Source organism: Poecilia mexicana, unplaced genomic scaffold (genome assembly GCF_051168715.1).
Source record: "Poecilia mexicana isolate PSO_F unplaced genomic scaffold, ASM5116871v1 scaffold_6, whole genome shotgun sequence".
Lineage (NCBI taxonomy): Eukaryota > Metazoa > Chordata > Actinopteri > Cyprinodontiformes > Poeciliidae > Poecilia > Poecilia mexicana.
In genome coordinates, this window is record NW_028263375.1 from 5,146,299 (window position 1) to 5,161,132 (window position 14,834).

A 14,834-nucleotide genomic window follows, 5' to 3' on the forward strand; every position below is an offset into this window, starting at 1 on the left:
TGCCGACGCAAGCTTTAGTTTTGATGCTCCACCTTATTAAGCATCATCTTCTGCTTCACATCTTCATATAATATCAACACATCATTTAGTTATTGACATGGAAAATTCAGCTTCTGCTTCACTTACTGAGACGAAGAGACATCGTCCCCTCAGCCTCTCCTGCTCCCTGTTAGGTTTTGTATTGATTCTAAAATCCTGCAGTTTAAATCTTTAAATGCCCCAAACAACATATCGGACTGACTGACCCCCCGTCCCCTGAGATCTACTGATAAACCAGGAAGCTAGCGCACAGATTGCTCTCTTAAATCGAAGGATAACAGCTTTTTTCTCCCTTTATTTGTTTGTTTTAAATAAGAAAAGTTGTTAACGACGTCAGGCTGGGTCGCATCCAAAAATGTGCTGGTGACTCAGTAATTGAGTCTCCTCAAAGCAAAGACGAACCTAATCAGGATTTAGTCGTGCGAGACTCCATCGACTCGTGCAAATCAACTCTTCCAATGATCGATGTGGCCGACATACGAGAGTCAGCAAGATGTTTGAGGAAACCTTTCCGCTCCTGGCTGCAGGCGGAGGTGAGAGCAGAGCGTCTAACGTCCTGCAGGCATCAGGGAGAAACGGGAGCTTTGGTCCTGATGGGACTGAATTCATTTCACATCTAATTACTGCAGCATCAAACTTGGCTTTTAATGTTCAACAGTGTTTTTTATTATTACACTATTTATGTAAATAAACTAAATTCTTTTAGTTACTTATTCATATTAATGAATGGAATGCATTTATTTATTTAGATAAATTTGTTTTTTAATAAATAATTGTATTATTTTAAGTTAGTTACAGATTTCGCATATCTTATATGAATGTATTTCATTTTAAACAGAGTTGAATTTATTTTATTTTTGAGTTGGTTATTTCTTCAGTTTTGTATAAATAAACTATATTTATTTATTCATTTAGATAAATGAAGTTGAGTTTATTTATTTCCATAAACTGATTTTTTTTTTTTATTTAAATCAGCCCGAATTGAATTTACTTGTTTAATTTATTTATTTAGTTTATTTACAGCAACGTATAGATTAGGATTTTTTACCCTTTAATAATAAACACCTTCATTTAAAAGCTGCATTTTGTATTTACTTGTTTTCTCTTTGGATGTTCTGAAACTCTTAAGTGTGACAAAAAAAAGAAATCTGAAATTTTTTCACTCCTTCTGTAGGTTGTAGAATGAAGGGATCAATTAAATTATATTGAAATGGCTATTCAAGAAATGGCTTTAGCCAAATGACCCTCCATCATGTATTTCTGCTTTACTGATGGCCACATGGCCAATAAAACGATAAGTAAATGAGTTCAGTACTTAATATAAGTTGGTTAATGGGCCTGTTTATGGACCAATAAAACCAAAAAGTTATTGACTGCCTTAACATTGTTTCATCTCCACATTTCCCTGCAGTTTGACCACCATTAGTAAAGTTTTGATTTAATTTTGCTTATGATTAATTTATATTTTCTCTGAGTTCAGGGACATAAATATTTGCCCCTCTCAGATTTCTTCTGTTTTATTCTTGTTGTTGCATTTAAATCTTTCAGATCAACAAGTGACGAATAACTAGACAAGCAGGAATATAAAACAAATTCATAATCAGAACTTTGGTGTCCAGTTTAAACAGCTCATTCTGCTCCATTTGCCTCTAAATGTCCAGAACTCTGACAGAACCGTAACGTTTCACATGTCATTGTTTTGTTTTGACCGTCTTGAACTAAACTCTTCATACTGGCTGGACTTTGTAGATTCACACCTCTGTCCATGTGATCTCTGCTCTGGGGAAGCTTCTGTGCAGCACTTTTTTCTGCTAAATCCATTTAATCTCTGTCACCTACCCGAACATTTCTGACAGTAACTCAGCTTTCTGTTCATTATTACAGCCTTCAAGGCTCACGCTGCGGCACAGCCTCAATGGAGCCGGCTCTTCTTACTACGATTATTACTATTTGCACATCTGTCTCTCCTGGTGCTGCTGCATCCTTCCTCTGTTTTGTTGCTTGTTTTCAGTTTATCTCTTGTTTTATCTCCTCTTCTCTCCTTAATACGTCTGTTACTGTGCTCAAGGCAAGTCTCCTAATCCTTGAATCCATGGTTCATTTAGAGCAAGGTGACCTCCCCATTAAAGCTTTTTGTTGACTTCTGGAAGATTATGCACATAGTTAATGTCCTTAGGGGACGTTTGTGCTTGAACTTTTAGGTTGAGGTTAAGGTATTCTATACCTTGTGGACTAATTTGTAGCACAGCCTGCCATACACAGTCACAACCAGCTGGCATGAAAACTCCACAATTATTCATTTAAAAAGAGATCATGTTAAAAGTTGCTGCAAGCAGAAGTGAAGAGGTAAAGTCAGGATTGCTTAAACATTCTTCAAATCCAAACTCAGACTCACATAAGCAGTGATCTGAACCGCTAGCTAAAAAGTTAGTTACGCTAATCATGAACATTAGTCCCGCTAATGCTAATGCTAAAGCGCTGTGACCTTTAGCAGAAGCTAAGCCACTAAATTCAACCACATGTGACTGACTCAGTGTGTGTCAGAGTATATCGCCCTCCACAGGATCAGATGTGTTACTGCAGCCTGTACAGTTAGCACTTCGCTAAGGCTAATTATTACTCTCCTCTCTAGGCCAACAACTGGGTTGTAATTATTGGGTTGTAGTGTTTTATCAAAACTATGAAACTTCCACTTCAGCTCAGCACTTTTTAGACTTTATTCTTCTCACTTTACCTCTTCAGTGTCAAGGACAAAACAAATAGCGCCTGCTTGTCCCGAAATTTCATTTGCATTCAAATTTCCTCATAAACATGCATTGGAAGCGACCTGCTGCATCTGCCTGGTATAAATTGTAATTGTCCTGGTTGTTCACAGAAATGTTCTGCTTATGACATGTTTGTAAATCGGAGCTGTTGCTAAGAGGAGCTCTTTGGAGGGCTGTAAGCCTCTTTAACTAATTTGATTGATGCCACCCATTAGGAAAAGCACTTACCATGTGATCCCATACAATCTGTGCTGTATTTTAGCAATTAGTATGTGTTGTTGTCAACATTAACCTTCAGGCGGTGCATCCAGTGCTCATATTCTTGAGCAGTTTTGACATTTGCTTATAATACAAATATTTGCTGAATTTGCCTTCAAAAATGTTTTAGTCACAGAGAAGCAGATGTAAAGCTAAAATTCTGAGTCACTGTGATTACATCCATCAGACCTTTCAGGAACTCAAGATTTCAAAGAAAATTACTATCATTTTGATGACTTCTCTGCCTCTGAAGGTATTAGGCGAAGTGGAAAACAAAGCGCCGGGGTTGAGAGGTTTGTCGGTAGCTTCTTAAATGAACGCAGTTCTCATCCAGGAACAAAGAACCTTCTCCTTCAGCACCATCTCGGTCAGTCCTGTATAAATTAAGACAAGTGCTTAGCATCTGCTTTTAATACAAATTGAAATGAAAAGACTATACGCTGGCAAGGCTGAATGAGTCCAGGGAATTCACAACTGGCCTTGTTTTTATGCTCCTAACACGTCTTTCACCTCATTTCTCTGAAATGAAGTTAATAACCACTTCAAGACAAAAAACATGCAATATATCTGACCTCACTGCAATTATTCTGACATGTTTACAGTTATTTCATATATTCAGCCTGTCAGTGCTAACAAATGAAGAACATTTTCCTGAAGGTTGAAGCCTAGTTTTAACCCACTCACTCCTCTGATTCAGTGTCGGTAGGAAGAGTCAGGAAGCAGATGTCGAGTACAGATTGGCTCATCCAAACCAAAGTGGACAACATGACAAAGAAATGTAAAACTGGCCGGAGGCACTTGGATGTAGTTTTGAAATATTTGTAGAAGATGCAGACTCAGTCTGACAGAAACCTGGGTGTTTGTCTTCCTCCAAAATGACAAAAAGATTTTACTTTCCAACTTTGCTAAAAGGTGTTTGATTCATTTCTGTAGAAGCTAACAGGAGCAGCGCTTCAGGCTCCTTCATTTCTAATCAACATGTAAATAAATAACTGCAGCTCTTTATGTAGTCTTGGGACTTTTTAATCAAGTCTGTAATTAATTTATTACCGAGTCTGTAATTAATTAATTGCATTTAATAAAAAAAATGTATATACACAAAATGAATTTTCAAGCCTAAAACTCTTTTTACTGCTAAGTTATTGAATAAATAGACATACGAGTTCAACAAAAACATGTTTATTGTTTTCAATCTGGTATTCAGATTCTTCAACCATTAAATTGGGGCAAAGTGTTATTCAGCTTTCGATGTTTCAGGAACCTGATCATTCATTAAGTGTCTTTAGAAATGTAGATGATGGACACTGACATTAGCATTAGCTGCTACATGTTTAGCATTGAGATGCTAGTTTGGGCTTGAATAGCTTCTGATAGGCTAACTCCTTTGGCACAACATTAGTCTTTTCCAGTGTCCATCACATCTCGTTTTGAAGCAGAAATGAACCCAGTGAGGTTAGAGAAGCAGCTTTGTGGCCAGTCGCTGCTGTCTGTTGATGTCGCTTGTGCAGGCGCACCAGAAATGCTCCAGGACAAAGGCTCCAGCTTGGGGCTTCTGCATGTAAAAAAAAAAAACGATCAGTTGCGTTAAAATTTTATATGCATGAAAATCCATTTAATTAATTAGCAAAGTTGGTGTCAAAGTACAAAAAGGTAATCAGGCTCAAATTTCACAGACCAGTCGGCAGGCCTTCACTGATTATACATTTCCTTCTGAGGATTTAACATTACACCCTGTTCCCTTTTTTTTTGCCATTCTGATAAGCATTCTTCTGGCTGAATCAGATTCAAGTAGAGAAACCTAACAGCCATCGTTACACCTGGGACTTTAACCTATTTCTCACTGAGTAACACGTTGAGCCCTGACAGGTCCAATCTATCAGAGACACACAGGACAAACAACCATGCATGAACGGCTGCAGCCAATTTAGAGAGACCAGCTAGCTGGGGGGTAGGGGGGATGGATGGATGGATGGATGGATGGATGGATGGATGACGTCATCATCTTTATTCAGGAAAAAGCCAATGAAACTGGTTTGATAAAAACAGTGAAACACGTTGAGGAGCTGAAGTATTTGGTAAAATATCAATGTTTAAATTACGTTTCTAGCTAACAGTGAGGGGCTGTAATTAGCCCTCAATGAGCTCAGAGCGGCTCAGTGGTTTGAAAGGTTTCCCATTTCCTGTTGGGGAAAAAAAATTGAACAGGTAAATATTTCAAGAATCATAATTTTTATGAGATTTTTTATGAGGTTTTATGAGAGATTTCCCAAAAGAGTTGATTGTTTTGATGTCTAAATGGTTAAAGTAGCTCAGTGACTATGAAAGGAGGAGGAGAGAGCGGGGAAAACGTCTCCATGGCTGGCGGATCATAAGAGCGTAAATGTTTGGAAAGCTTCCATGTTATATAAAATCCTGTCTTTACTCCACATGTCTGTCAACAGGAAGGTTTTTTCTTTTGCATGTTTTCTGTCTTTATGCGTAAACTCTAGTGAGGAGAGTCACATCAGCTGCCCGTCTCAGTGTGGATGATAAGAGGAGTGGGCAGGATCTAAGATTATGACTCGCATTCAATCTAAAACAGTCGTCCACTGACAGATATTATTTAGTGAGAAGACATCACCACATTCACTTTATAGAAAATGACTTCAAATCATCAGTTTGAAGTCATTTTGCAAAAATACAAAACAGAAAAAGTAGCAGAATGACCTCTAGATATTTAGATTTGCTGCCTTACGTTTTATTTTTGATAGTTTTTAGCTGCAGTTTATGCTAACCAAAGAACATTCAGTTAAACTCAGACTACTGAGGGATTCTCCTATTAAAAACCAAATTTGTTTTTTAAAAAAATCTATCCATAAACTCTGTTTTCCTTGTCACCCAAACTTTTCAGGATAATGGCTTTAGGATCGGCCTTGTGGCTGCGTTTGATGTAAAGTATCAGGGCTAATGGAAACTTCAAAGAGATGGCTGCAGACTTTGATTCAGTGGCATCTCCATTTGATTCATTGACTTGATGCTTGTGCACGCTGTCGTTCTGTTTTCCATCACAAAATCCAGAGCTCACATCTGAGGGCTGAACTGAGTTCGTCCTTCACGGCGGGACGGGAGGGAAAATGGCACAAAACAGATCACACACAGATCACACACAGATCACACACAGATCACACACAGAGGACACACAGATCACACACAGAGGACACACAGATCACACACAGAGGACACACAGATCACACACAGAGGACACACAGATCACACACAGAGGACACACAGAGGACACACAGATCACACACAGAGGACACATAGAGGACACACAGATCACACACAGAGGACACATAGAGGACACACAGATCACACACAGAGGACACACAGAGGACACACAGATCACACACAGAGGACACACAGATCACACACAGATCACACACAGATCACACACAGATCACACATAGAGGACACACAGAGGACACACAGAGGACACACAGATCACACACAGAGGACACAGATCACACACAGAGGACACACAGATCACACACAGATCACACACAGAGGACACACAGATCACACACAGAGGACACAGATCACACATAGAGGACACACAGATCACACACAGAGGACACACAGATCACACACAGATCACACACAGATCACACACAGAGGACACACAGAGGACACACAGAGGACACACAGATCACACACAGATCACACACAGATCACACACAGAGGACACATAGAGGACACACAGATCACACACAGAGGACACACAGATCACACACAGATCACACACAGAGGACACATAGAGGACACACAGATCACACACAGAGGACACATAGAGGACACACAGAGGACACACAGAGGACACACAGATCACACACAGAGGACACATAGAGGACACACAGATCACACACAGAGGACACAGATCACACACAGAGGACACACAGATCACACACAGAGGACACACAGATCACACACAGATCACACACAGAGGACACACAGATCACACACAGAGGACACAGATCACACATAGAGGACACACAGATCACACACAGAGGACACACAGATCACACACAGATCACACACAGATCACACACAGAGGACACAGATCACACACAGAGGACACACAGAGGACACACAGATCACACACAGAGGACACACAGATCACACACAGAGGACACACAGATCACTTCAGGTTCAACGCAGGAAAAACAATTTCTACTCAACAGAAGCTCCCCTGTTTTATTTTCATTAACCGCAGAATGGAATATCAAAATCTAATACTTCAGTTCATTTAATTGATTCTGACTAAAAACAAAGTTGAGTTTCTCAGTAATTTGGAATATTACATCAGAAGAACTGAATGTTGACCTACTGAACATAATGACCCGGTTCGGTAGAGGATTCTGGTCTGGGCTCCTTTTGGATGAATTCCTGCATCAGTGTGACGAACACGTGGGGATCAGCCTGTGGTTCTTAGTAGTGACTGCTATAATGGCTTTTCCTACCACAGATTTTCCTTCCACTCAACTTTCCATGGATGTCCTTAGACACATTATTCTGTAAACAGCCAGCTTCTTTAGCAATGAGCTTTGATTTCTTATTTTCATTGGGAACCGTATCAGTGACTGTCTGGACGTCTTCCCCATGTAATATTTCTGTTTCGTTCCTATGATGTTTTCATTTAGTGATTGAAATCGATGAACCTTCAGTTATTTGTGATTTGGACCCAAAGTTGAACCAGACATTTGGAGGTCAACAGTTTGTTCCTGAAATCTTGGCTGGTTTCTCTTCAGTGTGTTCAAGGTGTGACCTTACAATGTGTCTCAAGTGGATCTCCATTATCAGATGTTTAAAATGAAACTTCTGGGGATTATGGAGGCTATTAGTTAATTATTGATCAGAAGCTTCCAATGTATTTAGCAGAAGCTAATGCTAAACGTTAACTTTAATTAAGAGTACAAACCTGGAACACCTAATTAGTTTTGAGATTTTTATTTACATGTTCATTAACTCCCTTATTTGTTATATTTATATTTAAACCGTGTTCTCTGCTTTCTGTGTTTTATTTTGTTTAAGTCTGTTTCTTGTTTGAATTAAAATTATTGGGGTAAAGAAGAAAGAGAGGCGAGGACAGGAAACACCCCCTTCAAAATAAGAGCATTTAGTAGTCTACCTACTACTTCAACACAGATGTTGAACTTTATTCAGATGAATAGAAAACAGACAAGAAAATTAGTGTTTTAATTTAGGGGAAGCTAAATGCGCTAAACGTTTTCAATGTTAGCAAAAGTGCTAACCGAAACATTAGATCCTCTAGTGTTCCCACCACTGTCTGAAATAATGTCAGACATTATGAAAAACATTTGTGTTTTTATCAGTGTAAGTGAACATCTGTTTTCATCTTTGAAACCTACAGGAAGTGACTTATTTCCGTTTCCCTCCTGTTCTCTTGCAGCTGTTGGGCATGGCGTTCTCCATGACGCTCTTCCATCACATCCACAGAACAGGGAAGAAGTACGACGCCTAGCCTGGGCAGAGGAGCCCCACTGCCTGCTGGGAAGAGACTCTGATTCCAACATCCATGCTTTCCGTCTCACTTCACCACTTGTGTAAAGCATCCTGTGCTCCTTCCTGGCCTGTACAGATTCCAGCTGCGTTCCTGCACCTTTCCTGCTCTCTCCTCCTCTCATTCATTTTGCCAAAGAGTAACACAACTGGAACTGAAGGGACACCTACTTTTGGCACGCAAGAGAATAACATTGGTTCTGAATGAAATATACTTTGTTTTTTCTCATCTTCTTGATCATTTTTCTTGGACTAACAAATTGCTGGAAGGAAAGTTGGATTTTGAGACAATAAGCCTGAACTGAAGCCCATACAGCATCTTCAAGGTGAAGAAAACCCATGAAATACAAACTGAAACTTTTCTCCTTCCTGGAGGTTTTTTCATGTTGATCAACACAAAGCTCCACGTTTTCCCTTGTAAATGGATAAAGACCCAATACGGCATGCTAGTTTTTTACTTCTCTGACTTACGCGTCTCTGAAACTTTAGTTTTAAACTTCTCAGATTTGTTTTTTATTCAAACGCTCAGCGCTCCTGCAGACCTGGTAGATGCGCTGCGTGTCAGCTCGGGTTTGACGTGAAGGGGCACAGACATGTCTGAGTGGGTTTTGTTGTAATCCATGATCTTTTTTTTTTTACTGCGCTGGAGAGATTAGGGAAAAGGGAAAGTGTTGGAAGAACATCATGTGAGCGTGAGGAATTATCAGTGGATTTATTTGCCATCAAATTCTGCAAAATCCGCTGGGTAATAAACTTTAATTCATAAATCTGTCCTTGAACACGCATTGCTGTGTTCAGATTCCCCTGTGAGGCAACATTCACAGTGTTAAGCTGTTTGTTAGCGCGCCACGAAGGGATCCGGGTGATAAAGTCTTTTATTTTTTTTTAGACGAAGTGTTTGTGTGTTTATCTCTGTGTCTGTTTGATCACTCAGAGGAGGTAAAACCTAGAATCAGAGAGGAAAGGCTAACAGCAGACATGTTTTCTCACTGCTGCAGCCATCAATTGTGCTGGCAGGAGGAGGCTAGCAGCTTTCTCCTCCAGCTCTCATCCATTCAGTCAACTCAACCCTGCCTCCATTTTTTTTCTGTTTACACCCCGATTCTCTTCCCACATTTCAGGAAGCAGTGAGTTTGACATTCCTGCTCATTACTCAGTCACACCTCTGGTTTGCAACTTCACATATTTCATGTAAGCTTACTTTTCATGCAGCCTAAAGAGGAATTGGTGGGGGAAGGGGGCTGGGATCAAAGCCAAGGCGGATAGATATAGCAACACAAACCCTGTAGGACACGTCTGTTTACGCACTGACGCACCGCAGGAAGCCTGGGCATCAGTCTGCCTCCCGCAGACCAAAAATACTCTTCATCTGCTGGTGGCTTGGAGAGAATGCCCCCCAGTTTATCTCAGGAGGTATAAAGAGGTGTGAAGAGCTACCTTTATTGGATGGGGATCGGTTTAGCTGCGGCTGTCAGGCTTAGGTTATTCAGTTTTTGTGACGTCTCCGGGGTAAATTGTTTTGACATCTACAACGATGAAAAAGAAACAGCAAATTAAGAGACAAGTTGCAGAAAGAAAAAACCTGAGAGATTTATGGCTTTATTTACAGTGAGGATGCTCGGTTTACAGAGAACGATGCTACGCTGCAGCGCGTCCACACAGAGTGAAGCAGGTCAGCTTTAATCAGAGACGGTTGATTAGGTGCAAACTGGAGCAGATCTGACTGCAGATTAAGCACAAATGATGAGATATGAGCAGCAAGAAGTGAAGAAAGAGCATATGTCCTATTAACCCGGCGTCCCTTTAGGTTGTGTTTTCTTAAAGAATGTCATTAAAATATTATATGCAAAATATTTTTTCACACAGCAACTAATACTCACTAATTAGTTTTATTTATTTTTTTTATTTAAATTTTTATTCTAATGAATTTTTTAGTGATTAAAGTCTGTATTTGAATCAAATTACATGATTCAAAAATCCAGAAGGGACACAGATTACTTTATTTCACTTAAAATTCATTACCTGGAGAGACAAAGACTCATGAAAATTAAAATTCAGCTGAAATACATCACCTGGCCAATATTTACTGCAAAACTAAAATAAAACAGAAGAAATGTCCGTCGATGTTTCAGGCTCACTCCTCCTCTACTTTTCCAGCCTCTGTCTTTGGTTTTCTGCTGCTGCAGCCCTTTTTTATTATTTTGTGACACATCATTGTGTCTATGATTACAGTTAGTGGCTCTGTTTGTTTAGAAAGCTACCCAGCGGTATTGTTCGCAGCGTACGCTAGCTAGGCAGAATGAGGTCGAGACAGCGCTGTCGCCTGATTGGTGCCGTTCTGTTTCCGTTTAATTCACTGAAATTCCTCAGCTAAAGCCGCAGCATCCAGTGCATAAAGGCTCTGGACACCTGACGTGCATCCCACTGAATAAATCCCATTTCTAACCTCCCTCACAAGCCTGATTTCCACCTGTCCAACAGGACCACTCTGGAAGCAGCTGCTGCTTTCACAGCCTGAACTTCCAAAGCTGCTACACAAAGTATTAAAGTGACTGTAATTCAAATTTAGTTACAATTTTTGCATTTTGCATCACTTGAAGCTTGAACTCTACAGAAAAGGATTAGGGCCATGGGAAAAAAATACTTATTTTAATCTCAGCATTATGACTTTATTCTCTCCATTATTTTCCAGAATTTTATTAATCTCTGAGAATTCTGAAATTAAAGTCACAATTCTGAGAAAAAAATCAGAATTAATTTTTTCCAGTGGTCGTATTTCTCTTCTGTAGAACTCTGTATATTTGTGCAACATGTGGTTCCCGGTTTGTTCTGCAGATTTAGAGCGCTCTGTGCAGCCTGAGATATTATGTGTCTCTTCTTGTCGTGTCCATGGGGTTAACATGACAGCTGCTGTTGCACACTGCATGCACGACTGGTTGCTCCTCTCTTAGGCCCCACAGCTTGGCTGCCTCCACAAACTCCACACGACTGTTTTCTCCCTTATTTACCGCCTGGCCCTGCAGACGCCTGGCTCCACACTGAGACGCTGCAGAGAAGCAGCTCAGCTCTGTGGAGAGCAGCAGCAGAGGGAAACTGAGGAGGGTTACAGTTACAGGAGGAATCGGTGTTACTGTCTCAGCTACAGTGAGGCTGCACTGTACACCTCACAAAAAATCTAGGTGAATATTTCACTGTACTCACGTTAAATAGGAAACACAAGGAAGCAGGGTGTAGAGGATAAAAATTCTCCAAATGTGACGTTCAAAGCCTGCAGACTCTAACGCTTCGCCGCTGAGTCATCCGAATATACAGACTCTGAGTGTGAACTCTGCTTCAACCCTGCCACTGTCGCTTAGTTTGGGCTCATCTGTGCGTTTTTTAGAACGTAGGGCCAAATGACATTTTAACAAAAGCTGTCCAGTGATGTTATTTTTGTATGTTGGTTGTTGCTGTTTTAATGTTTGTTTTCTACTGTTTTTGTTGTTTCTGTTTGTGACAGACGCTCCACTGACTCTCATTGTACGCAGATGACACCTTTAATTCATTTTTTCCACAGGGGATTAGTCTTGGCAGCACTTCTCTACAAGGTGCAAAAATGCCTTTTTTTGTCTTAATACTGGAACAAGCACATCGATTCAGAATGAATGGAGGGAAAATTTAGCAAACACACTGCATTACCAGCAGTATTCTCTGGTCTACCTTCATCTGAGAGATGTAGAGTTTATATAAATTCATATATGATGGCAGCCCACACTGTGCAGCCATGGAAATTCTTGGCCATTCTCCCGACTTTTTCTCGCCAGTCTGAACGGCTCACTTTGGTTTCACCACCCTAAAGCATCAGTTTTGTTCCACGTCCATGTGTGTAACATATCTGATTGTTTTCACATCTTCTACACCTTGTGTCAAAGTGAAGGTGCAGGGGCCAAAAGAGGGCCGCATGAATAGGACCTTCAAAATACGTTGTGTGCTTAAATATTGTTTTATTAGTCAAAGTAAAGCAGGTTTTATCTCAGTTTTTATTAACGGAACCAAATTACATCAACGTGAAAAGATGTTCACTATTATTTCATTTTACTTATCAATGCAGAGACAGCTGTTTATTCATATTTCAACAGTTTGTTAATGGGTTTTATCAATACATCGACTCAACTGGCCAAGTTGTTTCTTATCCAAACTGAAAATGAGTTTGACATCGTTGGTCTGAATTTTCATGTTTAATCCGACTTTAACCTGAAACATCCGTCAGTTCTGCACCAGGAGAAGCCGTAAACAATGGCTGAAAATTGTAATTATAAAATTATGAAAGAAGTGTGTGTGTGTGTGTGTGTCAGTGAAGTGTAACAAATCCCAATCCCATCAGTTCTGACTCTACATCCAAACAGAACCGGGTCAGAAGCTGCAGTCGTGGGCTAAATTCTTCCTTTTCCTCATCTTATGATTTTGACTCGGTTACATTAAAGTGGGTCCATTATTACTGCCATAAACGGAGCGCTGCTGTGTCACCTCTACGTTCTGCTACGCATGTGAGTCGCTTTGATGTTGAAAACCGTTCATACAGAAATCTGATCTAATTATCAGAATCAATGACCACGCGAAAAATTAACAAAATCATAATTGAGCATTGAAATCTGCTGTGATTTTACAGTCTACTACTTTGTGGCTGTTTCCACTTTGCTTTGCCACCACTAACAGTTGACGTGGAATATTAATTTTTTCACAGATGTTTCTAGACACAGTCTACCTTCCCAAATGCTGGATTTGATGCAGCTGAATCCAACGACTCGGACAGCTGAGCGAATACTTTGGTCATATAGTTAATGACTGGAGACTCACCGCTGGCAGGTTCCACTTCTAGTTTTAAATAAATGAGGACGTGCAGCTTAGCTGCTCATGTCACTCTAATGTACCAGCCCCACGTGTATATACAGAAATATATTCTCATCTTACAACTGATGCAAGTCAGTGTTTGCTTCAACACAAATGAATATATTTACACTGACAGCTCAATTTTCTAACAAACTATGTGCTTTCATGCTTACTTAGACATATCTTCTTGTACTGTTCATGTCTGTTTTCCTTGTTTGCTGTTCTTCCTCCACTTGCAGTGTAAATTTTATGTAAATTTATGTTTTTATCAGTAAGCTTTTCGTGTCTTGTTTGACTGGATTTTGATCTTGTAGTAAAAACTTTTTTTTTTTTCATTTCAGAAGAAGCATAAAATATTCTTTCTCATCCCTCAGTAAGTCACAGAGATGCTGAGGACTAAATGCATTGCAGCGTTCCGGGTTTTGTGTAGCTCTGAGGGACTTGGAGCAGTTTCTTTTTATTTGAATCACTTCATTTTTTTACCTCCTTTCGGCGTATTATTTTGTGTAATCTGCTCTGAATCCGTCTCCTGAGCTGAAGCCGCATCTTTGAGCGGTGGAAATGATGCTCTACTGCAGAAACGGCGTGTTTGATGTTGTGCTCTGCTCGGCAGCGGCGTCCGATGCCTGCCATCATCGTCCTGTGACTTCCTGCCACAAAGCTACTCTATCCGAGGTGGTGCACTTACCTGCTCTTTTCTCTCCAAATCAACTATTTTTTAAATAAAGGAAAGTGTGTCACTAAATCCCAAGATGGCGCGCAGTCATTGCCTTTCATGTTTAATGACTCATTGCTTCTGATTTATTCTCATTTATATGTTGCTGTCAATTATGTAGGCCACATTTAAACACTGATTCAGGTTTTATGGGGTGGGGAGAGTGAGAGGAATTTGCCAGTCCAGATCTCATGAAGTGTTTAATGAAGGAGAGGCATCCCTGCCTCAGAGCTGCTTCTTCCTGGTAATCCTGGAGCTCTCCTAAAGATGAGCTAACAGCAGTCGGCAGGTTGAGCTCTGAGGGTCTTTATAGAGAAGAAAAAGGAGGTGATGAAAGTCCAAACTACTGGCAATTTGTCTCGCACTTTAACAGGGCGGAATGAGCGGCAGCATCTTTTCCACAGATCCCCCTTTTTAACCCAATGTCATCAGAAGTGTGTGTGTGTGTGTTGGCGAGAGTAAAAGAGAATGCTTGTTTTGTGCCATTCCACCCTCAGTTTTGTTTTGTCGTTTTAGATCGCTGTTGTTTCTATGCAAAACTCTGACCTATTTTAGCCTTTGTACAGATTATTTTGTATGAGTAACATGTACTGAAATAAAGTGAAAGTAATCTAGAGTGGATTTTCCCCCAC

At 40.2% G+C, this 14,834-nt stretch overlaps 1 protein-coding gene across 2 annotated transcripts in view; it reads left to right on the forward strand.

The window, feature by feature from the left end:
- The window catches only part of tspan9a (tetraspanin 9a), a 215,162-nt gene extending 200,344 nt beyond the window's left edge, over positions 1 to 14,818 (forward strand). Inside the window, exon 10 of one of the 2 annotated variants that reach the window (XM_088006114.1) lies at positions 8,509 to 14,238. In XM_088006114.1, coding sequence (XP_087862240.1) covers positions 8,509 to 8,580 — 72 coding nt within the window. In that variant the 3' untranslated portion in view covers positions 8,581 to 14,238. Of the gene's footprint in view, positions 1 to 8,508 lie in introns of both variants that reach the window. The other variant, XM_015005377.2, reaches the window with a different exon arrangement.
- The last annotated feature ends 16 nt before the right edge of the window (positions 14,819 to 14,834 follow it).